This window comes from Pteropus alecto, unplaced genomic scaffold (genome assembly GCF_000325575.1).
Source record: "Pteropus alecto unplaced genomic scaffold, ASM32557v1 scaffold288, whole genome shotgun sequence".
In the NCBI taxonomy this organism is placed as follows: Eukaryota; Metazoa; Chordata; class Mammalia; order Chiroptera; family Pteropodidae; genus Pteropus; species Pteropus alecto.
Window position 1 is genome coordinate 238307 of NW_006442124.1, and position 14196 is coordinate 252502.

Consider the following 14196-nt stretch of genomic DNA (forward strand, 5'->3'; position numbering starts at 1 on the left):
TGTGTATATTTAGTTCTATATAATTTTATCCCCTATGGAGATTAGCATATTCACCAGCACAGACAGGATACAGAACGTTTTTCCTATCACAAGGACCTCTCATGTTTCCCCTGTACAACCGCACCCGTCTCTTGCTCCCCCGCCCCTCACAAAACCCCTGGTAATCACTAATCTGTCCTCCACTTCAAAAATTTTGTCATTTCAAAATGTTATATAAATAGAATCATTCAGAATGGAATCTTTTGAGATAAGACTTTTTTCACTCAGAATAATTGCCTGGAGATTCATCCAAGATGTTGCAGCAATAGTTTGCTCCTCTTCATTGCTGTATAGTACTCCGTGGTTTGATATATGACAGCTTGTTTAACCATTCACCCAATGAAGGACATCAGGGCTGACTCCAGTTTTTGCCTATTACGAAGAAAGCTACTACAAACGTTTGTGTACAGGTCTTTGCGTGGGTATAAGTTCATTTCTCTGGGACAAATGTCCAAGAGTGCAATTGCTGGTTTAGATGGTTATTATATATTTAGTTTTATAAGAAACTGCCAGATGATTTTCCAGAGTCGTTGGACCATTTTGCATTTTTACCAGCAATGTATGAGTGATCCAATTTCTTTGTATCTTCACCAGCATTTAGTGTTGTGACTTTTTTTATTTTAGTCAATCTTATAGGCGTGTAGTTATAGTTCACTGTGGAAATTAATGATGTTGAACATCCTTTTATGTACTTATTTGTCATCTGTATATCCTCTTCAGTGAGACGTATGTTTATGTCTTTTGCCCATTTTCTAATTTTTTTTTTTGACTGTTTAGTTTGAGAGTTCTTTATACATTCTAAATAGTAGTCCTTTGTCAGATATGTGGCTTACAAATACGTTCTTCCAGTATGTAGCCTGTGTTTCTATTCTCTTTACAGGGTCTTTCACAGAACAAGAGTTTTAATTTTGATGAGGTCCAACTTTTTCCTTTTATGAACTGTGATTTTGGTGTCAAGTCTCAGAACTTTTTGCCTAGTCCTAGGTCCCAAAGATTTTCTCTTATGTTTTTTTTTAAAAAGTTGAATGTTGTATGTTTTAAATAGAAATCTGTGATTTATTTTGAGTTAATTTTTGTATTAAGTTGTAAAGTTTAATTGTAAGGTTCATATTTTTGCATGTGAATGTCTAGTTGTTCCAGCACTATTTGTTAAAAAGCTAGTCTCTTTCCATTGAATTACTTTTGAATCTTTGTGAAAAATTAGTTGAGCATCTTTGAGTGGGTGTATTTCTGGATTCTCTGCTCTGTTTCATTAATGACTGTGTCTGTGCCCCCACCAAAACCACACTCTCTTGATTACCACAGCTACATAGTGAGCTTTAATATCAGGTAGTGTCTCCTCCCACTTGGTTCTTCTTTGTCAAGGTCGCTTGAACTATTTTAGGGCCTTGCCTTTCTACATAACTTTTAGAATAAGCTTGCCTATGCCTATGAATAAAAACTTTGCTGGGATTTTTTTAAACAACTTCACTGAAAGATAATTCTCATTCCATACAATTCGCCTATTTAAAGAGTGCAATTCAGTGTTTTCTTAATATGTTCACGGGGTCATGCAATTGTGCAGAAAAGAGATAACGTGGCAGTACTGAGACTGCTATGCCTAGAAAGGGCTGCCTGCAGGACTGGCCCATGGCTGGCGCCTGGGAACTTGGTTCCCGGAGTGTTCCCAGTCAACAGTTAACTGATAAGAGTGGTTGGCTATGCCTAGACTATTTGTGAAAATAATATGGTAGTTTATGCTGAATAACCTGCTTTCTTTTGAGGAATCTGTTGTGTTGGCACATGTTGGGAAGGGGCTTATGTGACCAGCCCCCAGTAAAAACTTTTAAAGTGGAGTCTCCAATGGGCTTCTCTGGGCAGAAACATCACACACACTCGTGTGCTGCATTTTTGCTCCTGGGGGAAGATGGGCATGGATTCTTCTAGTTCTGTTTTTTTTTTTTTTCTCCTTATGACCCGACTATGTATCCTTACTATGTCTCCATAGGAAGTCTCAGCTGTGGGTATGAATATATTACTGTAGTCTGCCTGGTTTATCTGGTGCCACTGGGGCTCCCTGCTGGTGCTGCCCAAGGTAGCTGGAGGACTTTTCTCTCTGTGAGGGAGGGGGTCCCTCTACCGAAGCTCCTCTGGCTGGAGCGGGGTACAATGAGGCTCCCTGGACCAGTCTACTTGCTGTAGCTGGGTCTCCCTTAAACAGGTTAGCTCACACTCCTCTATCTCTGGTGGAAAAGGGGTATCTCATACCATCAAGGAAAGAGAGTGTTTCCCCTGGTGTTTATTTTTGGCCAACTCCCTGTTGTGACCTCTCGCCAGATCTTGTTAAAGATCGAGCCTCCCACATATGTCTGGACCAGGCACTGAAGAGACCTGTAACCCAGAACTGTCAGCAGGCATAGACATAAATCCCAAGAAAAGTCTCTCCTCTCTGGACAAAGGACCAGGAAAGGGAAGCCCACCAGAGACCTAGAGGGAGCTGCAACCCTCACTCCACAACTGGGCCATGGGCTAGCAACCCAATCTGCCCACAGTGGTAGCTTCAAAGTCCTGATAGGCTGCTCCTTGCCCGCCAATCCACACCTGGAGCATTGATGGGTGGGTTGATCCACCTGCATGGACAGCGTTGAAGCTCTTGGCCAGTTCAATTCCCAGTCTACACTCGGAGCACAGAAGGGCAGGCATTCTACCCACAGGGGCAATCCCATCATAATCTGTGTCTTCCTGCCCTACACCAAGTAGCATAAGGGGCCACTGGCTCTCCTCACTCCCTGCAGAAGGTGGCCCAGGGAAGTGGGTTCAGTAAGGAAATGATTAGCAGTCCCAGTAGTGCCAGAAGAATGAAGTAGACCAGAATAGCATTCAAGGGCTCAGAAAACTAAACTGTCATTGGACTATAGCCCACAAAAGTAGGCCAACATTTATGTGCTAAACCTAAACAGGGTGACTGCCTGCTAAAATAAGTTTAAATAGGATCGAAAGTATCCTAACATCATAACCCAAATGCCCAGGATAAAGTAGAAAATCACCCATAAGATACGTAAATCAATAGAAATAAACCCACACATACATGGTCAATTGATTTAAGACAAAGGAGCCAAGAATATACAATGGGAAAAGGACAACTAGATCACAATCTTGTACCATACACCAAAATTAATTCAAAAATTTTTAAGACTTGAATGTAAAACCTGAAACCATAAAGTCCTAGAAGAAAACATAGGCTGTAAGCTCCCTGACATTGGTCTTGAAAATGATTTTTTTTTGGATATGACACCAAAAACAAAGGCAACAAAAGCAAAAGTAAATAAATGGGACAACATCAAACTGAAAAGCTTCTGCACAGCGAAATGAAGACAACCTACTGAATGGGGGAAGATATTTGCAATCTATATAAGAGATTAATATCCAAAACATATGAAGAACTCATACAACTTTATAGCAATCAATCAACCAATCAATCAATAATGGGCAGAGGATTGGAATAGACATTTTTTCCAAAAAAGACATACAGTGGAACAAAAAGCACATGAAAAGATGCTCAACATCACTAATTAGCAAATGTAAATCAAAACTACAATGAGATATCATTTCACACTTGTTAGAATGGCTATTAAAAAAAAAAACATGAGATAATCAATGCTGGCATGGGTGTGGAGAAAAGGGAACCCTCATGCACTAGTGGTGGGAATGTAACTTGGTGCAGCCACAGTGGAAAACAGTATGGAGTTTCCTCAAATATTAAAAAGAGAACCACCATGTGATCCCACAATTTCACTTCTTGGTATTTATCTGAAGAAAATGAAAAAACAAACTTGAAAAGATATAGGCACCCTCATATTCATTGCAACATAATTCACAATAGCCAAGCTATGGAAACAACCAAAATGTACACCAGCATATGAGTGGATAAAGACATTGTGGCATACATATATACAATGGAATGTTATTCGGCCATAAAAAAGAATGAAACCTTGCCATTTGTTACAACGTGGATGGACCTTGAGGGCATTATGCTAAGTGAAATAAGTCAGACCGTTTACTACTCATAGAGCCAGGTAGTCTGTAGACTACCAGAGTCTCTGCTCTTATCCATGTATAGTTTTGCATAGTATCATGCTGCCTCTTTGAGAGAATTACATTTATGTCAGTGAGAAATCTCAATGGGCCATCTCTGCCAGAGCTGTTGCACAGCCTCCTAACTGGTCACTCTGCCTCCTCACCCATCTTTTTGTACAATCCTATGTCAGCAGAGTTGCCAGGAGGATCTCTATTTAAAATGCAAATCAGATTGCTTCATGTCCCAGCTTGAGACTCTCCGGTGGCTCCCCATCACACTCAGAATAACGCTCCGCCTCCTTCCCTAGACTACAGGTCCCTGCCAGTGTTTTCAGATTCCTCTCCTCCTCCTCTCCTGCTCATTCACCAATATCCACCCTCAGACTTCCTTACTGTTCTTTGAACTCATCCCTGTCTGCCTCAGGCCCTTTGCACCTGCTCTTTACCTAGAATGCTTGTACCCCAGATGTTCACTTGGTTAGCTCCTTTTTTCACATTTCTGCTCAAAAGGCATCTTCACAGGGAGGTCTTCCCATGACTCCATTTTATTGTCTTCAGATCAATCTTGCTATTGTTCCTTTTTTTTAATTGTCTTTTCCCCTCACTAAAACTGACAAGACGAGAGGCCTTGTTTATCTCATTTATTGCTTCATCGCCAGTAGCTAGAACAGGGCCTGACTTACTGTAGTTACTGAAATACTGGTTGAATGAACAAATAAATAAATGGATGAGTTATACAGTTTTCATTACCTGAAAACTGTAGAAATAAAGTTTTTATTTTGAGATCTAATTTTTTAAAGGAATTTGTCACACAAGTTTTTATATAAAAGATAACATATAATAAAATGGAAAACATTTTCATCAGTATAGTTCATAGATTATGAACAACAGTATACCATTTATGACATTTCTGCCTTCTATTATATTATATATAATATCTTTAAAATGTGGAATTTGTAAGGGAGTTACCCTTAAATCTTAATGCTTTAAAAAAATCTTTTAATTGGCCAAGACCTTAGACTTTATCAATTATCAAAAGTGCATTGAGTAAAGAGTACTTGAAAAGTGTTTGCTGGGCTTATCTCATAAATAATCCAATGTCTCCTTTGTCCTTATCTTTGTCCCTTGATAGCCCTCCTCTTCTTTGCTTGAGGATACAGCCTATTTTTCCCCCATAAAGACCAATTCTAGCCCCTCTATGTGACATAAACCCAGACACCTCAAGATGCTAAATACCTCTCACCCCTGCTGAGTGCCAGTCTTGTCAATTGTTTTGTGAATGTGTACAAATCTCTGCAAACTGTCTGCTGGTTGACTGTTGGGTGGGCGTTCTGAGGCAAACAGAAAAGCAGATTCTAGCCCAGCCTTTCAGGAGAGTTTGGGTCAGTAAGTGAGAGAACACATTTACACAAGAAAGTTCTAATCGTCACTGAAATAAATCTCTCCCTTCCTTAACTTCTCTATTTTGGTTGATGTAATTTTTCCATCTTTGTGACTTAGGGATGAATAAGAGTTTGAAGAGGAAGAGCTGGCTATAAGCAGGACATAACGACTCCACTTGAGGTTGAGTTTGAGGTTTTGGTGGACTGGGCTGAGTCATCTTTGTTTCCTTTTTATGACACTGACTCAAACAACCAAAGACCCTGTGTCAAGATGTCTTTCAGATCTGCCTCCTCAGGGGTTCAAGCTTATCCGAATGATTGGGGCAGCCTCAGAGCCATCTCGGACCATCGCCCTCTCCTTCCTAGTGTGCTTCCTGCTCTGTGCTTCCAGACAACACTGGGGACAGGAATAAGCAAAGCTCCATGGTGTCTTCCCTTGTGGAGTTTCCCATGATGATACCACCCCATGTCTCAGAGGAATCCTCAAAGGTTTACAGATACCCCGCCCCCCAGCCTCATGTTTAAGGCCCTTTGAATTCATCGTCTGGCTTCATCCTGTGCGGCTCTGCACTCTCCCACACAGCAGGTGCTTCTGCCTCCTCTTCCCTTTGTCTTTGCTCACATCCCTCCCTAAGCTTGGCCACCCTCTGCTCTCCTGTCTCCCTCCCTCACTTCACCCTCTCCACTTATCAAATTTGGAGGCTGTCCTTCATAGCTTAGCTCCAAACACACGTTCTCGTTGGCCCTTCATGTACCCTGCCCAAGATGTGTGCTCTGTATGTCTGAGTTCTCATGGGACCTTTTGTACACTTTTGACACTCATCACTCTACACTTGGTATTGAGTTCGACGTGTAGCTCACTCCCCTATTAAACTATCAGAGAGAAGAGCCCATGTCTTATCCATATTGGTGGCTTCTCATCCCTCCAGAGCCATGGGTGCTAAAGGAAGTTTCAAGAAAGAAGTGGTCATTTCTGCCAAATCTGGCAGAGAAATTGAGAAGAATGAAGATTCACTCAATGAAAAACGGCTTTGACAATTAAGATAATGATTAAAATGAAAAGTATCTAAGGAAATGAACCAGAAATGCATTTCTCTGCCCCATAATGTCGTCAGGGACTGATTTCCTGCCTGTGTCAAAGGCATGTCGATATGACATATGTTTCCATTGTAAGAAGGATTAATGGCAGAACAGCCAAAAAGTCAGTTAGAGTCAACAAAAATATGAGTGGTTCTAATATCAATTAGGCTGTGACTGATATCCAAGCACTCAAACAATAGATACTAACCTGTGATATCTTTTTTCGCCCAGAAGGTAGCAATACTGGGCATAGAAGAAAGAACTTTTCTTGATACAGATTCCATCATAATGATACCTGGAAAATAAAGGTTTCTTAAAGATTATGTCAAACCACGAGCATGCTTTATAGAAGAAAGTGAACAGACTAGCTAATGAAGACCAGGGGTTCTTTTCTGGGTTTTATCATTGACTCCTTTTATTAGGAAAAGCTAATCAGTCAGTCATTCAGCCTGTTCAATCTCTGTTAGGTAGACGATTTCATTCTATTTCACACACATCAGCTTTGAAATGTTTGAAACGTTCAGCTTGCGAATGTTCTCCTCTGGGGTCCCAGTTTATGACACTCTAATCCTAGAGAAATGGAACAGGGAGAGTCCCCTGCTGCCACCGTTAACAGTCCTCAAATGAGGTGAAGCTACTCTGAGGTTTCTTCTACTGGGAACTGGACTCAGTGAGGAAGCTAGGGCCTTCTCTGCAGGCCAGACACTCTTCTACCAAGCCCAGGAAACCACAGCAGACTGTCTAGGCTCATAGCAGCAAACAAAAACCTTTTCAAGTGAAATGTTCAGCATTGGGTTTGGTGAAATTTTCCACTGTCTTCACTCCTTCATGAGTGTCCAGGCCTTTTCTAACTTGGCTTCCATTCCTTCTCACCCATTTCCTGATCTCACTAATTTTGTCCTTTTTAAAACAAACAACAAATAACAATAATAATTGAGTGACAGTTATAACACTATACACCAGTAACACTGGAATTTCATTTTGCGTTAAAATGTAGCCTGGGTACCTAATCTCCTAACTTTAATTCAAATATACTAATTAGAAATTTTAGCTCTGAGAGTAATTAAAACAGTTCTATTATTCTATGTGTGTAATTATTTAACTATTTCAACAATTAGACATTTATATATCTAAATACTTAAGGTGTTAGAACAAAAAAATAAATTGTGACTTTTGTATTTTAACAAAATCCCTAAGAAAATAGAAACTAATATTTGGTTCCAGCATCGTGACTGAATTATTTCAAGCACTAGGATTTCATCTGAATTATGGGAACTCTTTGGTTAGAGTTGATATTTTCAGTTTTTTTGTTTAGTTTTGCATTTTTTGGTCATCCATTTTATGACTTTTTACAAAATGTTTGTTGTTGACATTTAAAATAAAACAAAAATGATAAACCTACCTGGCACTTCCTCTCGTGCCTAGTCTCCGGGTGCCAAGATCAGGGAAAACCAAACGCACGAGCTGAAAGAATAAGCCAGATTTAAAGTTCCAATTAAAAAATTTAGAAATAAAACTTCCAATTTCTTCTCTTATAATGTTTAAATTGTATTTCTCCTTTCCTGATGATAAAGAAAGTATATGTAAATGAAATTTTAAAAGGTCAGACAAATAGGAAGAGGAAAACATTCCACTCAGAGGAAACTGCCATTTAAACCTCAACGTGCTTCCTTCCAATCTTTTTCCAAAGCCTTAGTTTGTGTATTTCTGTGGTTTACAGATGAAATAACTGGCATTGCACCATTAACACATTTGCAATCTCACTTTCTACTTACTTCTGTCCACACTGTACCATAAACATTTCCCATTGTCATTAAGAATTCTCTGAAAACAGGGATTATTAACAGTTGCATAATAGTCCATCGTGTGAGTGTCCATAATTTTACTGTTTTCCTCTTTTTCCAATGTAATCATCATTTTCACTTTTTATTATTCATTTGTTTACCTAATTTTTTCACTTCAAAGTTTTCGTTAGCAAATGCTATTACAATATCGAATAACATAGCTATTTCTGATTCAAATGCTCATCTACCAGTTATCATTTTGATGCACATTTTGTTAGATAGCACTGATATTATGTTTATGATCATTAAAAAAATAAAAATCTGTTCCGGTTTCCTAATTATAAGAGGTCCATGGCATGCATGATGTTCAAGAGCACGTCTGTTGAAAGTGGAAATCTCAGAGCATGGTGAAATTACAAACATACGGAGCATGGAAGCCACGGTGTTCTGCACAGTCAAGTAATGATTTCTGCTAATTTTCTACAACCCCCACCATCATCACTCAGCCTCCTCTTCTGCTTGGTTTCCTGTTGCGCCCCTTTCTTTTTTTCTTAGCTTTCAAGTAGCAGGATTTGACAGTGTGGCGAAACATTCCTCTTGTCTGGCTCCAGGCCATACCTCTTCCTACAGGAAGCCACCCAGGGAGGGTGTGGAGGAGGCAAATGAAGGAACAGGGAAAGTAAGTCTTGCACAGTTAAACCTTGAGGTTGGGAGGCCAAACTGACAGGTTCCTTCAGAGAGGGAGAACCCAAATGTGTAGATGGAAAATAAATGGTAGGAGATAAAAGAAAAGTCAACGAGATGTAAATGCAGAACCAGAAGCCAGAAATTCCTACTTGCAACAGATTCTGATAATTGCGTCTCTTCTTAAGAAAACTCCTTAAAACCTTCCCTATATGTCTAGTTGTAAGATACTAGGTACTGAACAGAATTATTGTAAATTACACAACAGGCTTAGATTCAAGGCCCTGGAAAGCAATCTGGTGTTTTGGAGTGAGAAGCAGAAATAAATTGACTAGTTGTCTGGCAGTATAATAATCAGTACATTTTATTTTACTGAGTAATTCCAACCCCAGTCTATGCTGTGATTTCATTTTATGATCAGGTATACCACAGTTAAAATTTAAAAACCATCTGAGATAATTATTTCCAAACAATGTAATAAGTAAAAAATGTATATACTTAATATATAGAGAGCTCACATAAATCAATAGGAAAAACACTGATATATCAATAAAAAGGGGTCTGGTGATAATATGTGTACACATAGATACATATGACCAAAACACATGCAAAAGTGCTTGTCTTCCCTAATCACTCAAGAAAGTGCAAGTTGAGACAACTAAATATAGTGCTTACCCAACAAATATGCTAGGTTAACAATATTATGGCTTTGGGTAAAAATATCAAGAACTACCATGAGGGGTATGAATTGGTTGCATTGTCTAGAATCTCTCCAGGGAGATTACTAGATACAGATGGAGATTTATGATACTTAGAGTAGAGAAAAATTATAAATGAACTAAATTTTCAATAAAGAAAATGGTTAGATGAATTCTAGAACATCCTAAAAAATACTTTATAACCATTATACAACACATAATTAAAAATATTTTGATGTTAAAATGTTCATGATAGTCTAAGTGAAAATAGGCATATAATTATAATAGTTAACATTTTGGGGGTGCTTCCTATTTGCCAAGCCTGTGCAATTCTCTTTATATTAATTTCTTAAGAGCATCTCATAAAGTAGGCGTTATTATAACATTACAAATATTCTCATTTTACAGAAGATGAAGTTAAGGCACATAAAGATTAAATAACTTGCCCAGGCTTTTAACCTAATTAGTCTGATTACAGGCTTAGTGATGTTAGAAAGTATATCATCTGTGCATCTGTCTGTCTGTCTGTGTGTCTGTCCACCTGTCTGTCCACCCGTTCATCCATACATCAGTCCATCTATCCATCCAACTGCATAGTATCCACATAGGAAGAGGCATGAGGACAATAGGCAGGCAAAGTGAATTGTGAGACACATAACCTAGGGGACTCGCATCCTCAAACATTTGGCTAAAATTTGGTTTTAAAACTCAAAAAAGCCCTCGACTTGAATCATCTAGAAAGAAGTAGAGAGAGGAGGAAGTGTGAGGGGATTTCTTGTGGCAAGACCACCCCCTCACCTGTGAAGAGTGTATGGAACCTGGTATGGTCCTATCACCTTAGGCCTATCAGAAGGGGAATCATGGATTCACTCAAGAGCTTATTGTAAGGCCCCCTCCCTGCAGGTAGTGTCTGACCAGGGCACGGAGCTCCTGGAGGATGGGCGATGAGATGGCCAATGGTCTGGGCTAACAGGCAGAGGAGAATGGCCACTGGTTTCAGCTGGCACACCCACAGTCTGCTCAGGTCAAGGATGGCTGAGCGGTTTCTGTGACTGGAAGCTGCCACATGTGAGAAAGAGCTGAAGCCACCTGAGCCCAGACTCTGCCCAGAAAGGGCTCAGGACGGGTGGTCAGGCTTCGGCAAGAATCATTTACCAACGCAAGGGATGCACACTAGAACATTTCCTGGGGGCTGCTCCGAAGAAGCCACAGAGGGAACCAGAGGATGAGAGTCTGCCTGGCTCCCAAAGCATGAAGCCTCACAGTAGAAACTGTCCATGCACTTTTACCTATCCCATCCCAGAGGGGTCAAACCAGCACCCAGTAAGGTGGGAGAAGGAGGAAGAGGGAGGGAAGACGAAGACCCCACACCTAGTTCTCTGCTGGCAAGAAACCACACTGTAGATGGGCAAAAAAAACTTTAAACTCAGTTCAGAATATAGGACTGGACAGTCTAAGCATCAGACACTGTTCAGCAAATTAGAATGACAACGGAGCTTTGTATCACCAAGAATTTCTGGTGTGGTCAAGCTGCCTTCTCAAACACTCATTCAGGGGCAGGAGAATCACCCAAGGAGCAGATCCAAAGGAACATGGAAACAAAGACGAAGTCACTGTGTGATTACTCCCCCTGGCTCCTGCTGGTCACACGTGTGCGCACTTGTGTGTGCAAGCATGCAGACGAACCACACACATGGCTACATCTCCGGACAGTGAGGCCATAGCCAGTACTTATTTATTTCTTTTATACACGTTTCTCTAATTCTCACATTTTCTCTAAAGGGAGTCTATTACTATTATAATCATAAAAAGGTCAGTACAAGCTATTTTGAAAAAGGAAGTCAGCGTTACGGAAATTCCCTCATCCACGTAAGATTATCGCTTGCACCAGGAATGAGCATCACCCATCGTGTGCCCGAGACTGCAAAAGGGAGCAAGATGCATTCCAACATCTGTGCAGGCAACCCTTGTGGGATCTGGAATCAGCTCCATTCCCAGGAGAAAAGGGAGGAAATGAGAATTAGGTATTTTGTTGTGTCTCTTGTAAACATGCTTTGGGATCATATCCTTTTCCCCTTCCTCTCCCTTCTCCATTGAGTCACAAATTCAGCAGCACGGTGTCCCTTCTTCATCTAAGCTCACTGGAGTGGCCCATTCTTTAGGCAAATTCTCAACAAAAGCTGGGGGAATGGATTCTAAGGGAGTATTAAGATGAAAAATGCTAAAGAAATGCCCACTGTCACACACTGGAGTCTCTTTCTAACTCCTTTGGAATACTCTGCAGTGGAACTGTGCTAGAGGTGAAACAACTGCTAAGAAAATCTAAAAAATATTTTGAAAAGGAGTCTTTGGTTTCTTAGAAAAGGAAGTGGAGATCATACAGAGCCACAGCATGTCAAGCTAGAGTTGCCCCGCTTCTATCGAATGATGCTGCCAGGCAGGGCGGATGAGGAGAGTGCTGTAGGGCATAGGGCAGATCAGTGCAAAGAAGCCAAGTGCCCGTGGTTTAAGGATGCACCAGAAGTAGAGAGAAGAACTGCCTAGTGACTTAGCCTCTAGTCATGGGCTGTCACAGATGGGAACCACCAGCCACGTGCAGCTAATGAGCACGGTGGCTAGCCTGAACTGAGATGGGCTTACGTGTCAAATACACACCAGGTTTTTGAGATTTAGCATGAAGAAAAAAATGAAAAAAGAACTCAATGACTTTTTAATATTGATTCCATAGTGAAATGGTAATATTTCAAATATTTTCGATTAAATTTTAAAATAATAAAAAATTATTGTCTTTAAAAGATTTTTAAGATGAGGATACTAAAATATTTAAAATTATGTCTATGGCTCCCATCGAATGTGTGCTGAACAGCGCTGGACTCAATTCTGTGAGGCTCGGTCAGACATGCAACTGGATGAGATGAGAAGCCCCTTTCCCTCAGAGCCCTGATCTCCTCCTGCTCTATTTCCCCCCCTTAGCAATTATCCCATCTATTATAATGAATATTATATCTTACATATCTGTCTCCCCCGACTATAGTAGAATGAGTTCAACAAAGGGCAGGAATTTTTCTGTCTTATTCCTTGTCTTATCCCCAGGATCCAAAACAGTGTTTGACACAAAGAGGCTGCTCAATAAATATTCATCGAATGTGGAGGGTCTCAAGTAGACTTCCTTCTGTGCTAGTGCTTGCTATACACTGTATGTTCTAAACAAAGTTCCGGATAGAGCTTTTAAGATCCAGCAAGTTCTCTGAGTGCAACAAATTGTGGGAAGCGTCGGCTGTCTGAAATGCAGAGGCTCATAGTAAATTGTGGGAAGCTGTAGGGAGCTAAAGCTCCCCAAATTCAAAAGAGTGCATGGATTGTCTCGGGAGGCCTGCTTGCATAAAAAAGAAAAGGCTGGTTCTGTGGAATTCCAGGAAGAAGAAGATTAAGTATAGCCTAAGGGAGTGTCAAAGGGAGTGTCAAAGGAAGTGTCAATTGTACCTGGATCTTCAGGATGTTACTTTTATTATGTTATTTGGGGATACACAAAGGAACAGATTGTGTTTAAAAGAAGGATAAGAAATAAACTCGGAGAGGCAGTGTGAGATCTGCTCTCCCTCCTGCACCCTGTCTGTCTTCTCTTTTTTCTCAGTCCCCGCTCCCCCATTCAGGTACCCGGTTTGACTTGGTCGGCTGGCTTCCGACAGGAAGCGTCGGCTGTCTGAAATGCAGAGGCTCATAGAACTTGTGCGTTGCTGAGTTTGGGCACTTCTAGGTGGGGATAATGGCCTGGCTAACCTGGTGGAGTATCTGAAGCTGCCGTAATTGCTCTCTGCTAGGTGTCACCACATTCTTTACCTTTCTCAGGCCCTTAACTATGAGGTGTGGACAAAGAACAGAATGGCTTTTCCATGGAGATGAAGTAGTATGTTAACCATCTGGTCAGCTTCCCAGAGCAAAGCCAGTCATACCCATTGAGAACCCATTAGGCCCAAACAAATTCTAACATTCCTTATCAATTAACTTGGTTACTTTTTTTTTTTTTTAAACTTGGTGAATACTGTATTTTTTTGTTGACAACCTACCTTCCCAAACGTGGCTGGGTTGACTTGGTTTTGGGCATTTTGCCCACAGGTCTCCACATAAATCTCATACATGAGGCAGCGAGGCACACTGTACCCTTCGCAAATGCAGAAATTGTCCACCAACCTGTGGGAGAGAAAGACGAGGAAGAGGAAATTGGTGTCTGTTTTTCTAGAGCAGGACATTTTGATCAGGATCAGCAATCAGACACTAGTGTGGGATCCAACTAAATGAAATATGTTTGATTTATTGACTGCAAAGTCTCACCAATCAGCATCTATACTCTATCCTTCTGTTCTTGGCCCAGAGTTAAGAATATAGGTTGTGGGCCTTTTGATTACTGACATGGTTAGTTTTGTTGTTGTTGTTTATATTTTTGGCATGTAGGTATATTAGAAAGAAGTCCCA

General features: G+C 40.6%; 1 protein-coding gene across 1 annotated transcript in view; it reads right to left on the reverse strand.

The window, feature by feature from the left end:
* RFX8 (RFX family member 8, lacking RFX DNA binding domain) overlaps positions 1–13877 on the reverse strand; it is a 45417-nt gene extending 31540 nt beyond the window's left edge. The window contains exons 1-3 of the mRNA XM_015596270.1: positions 13791–13877; positions 7960–8021; positions 6766–6852 (exon numbers count right to left, since the gene is read on the reverse strand). Coding sequence (XP_015451756.1) covers positions 6766–6852; positions 7960–8021; positions 13791–13862 — 221 coding nt within the window. The 5' untranslated portion in view covers positions 13863–13877. The remainder of the gene's footprint in view (positions 1–6765; positions 6853–7959; positions 8022–13790) is intronic.
* Positions 13878–14196: the final 319 nt, after the last annotated feature.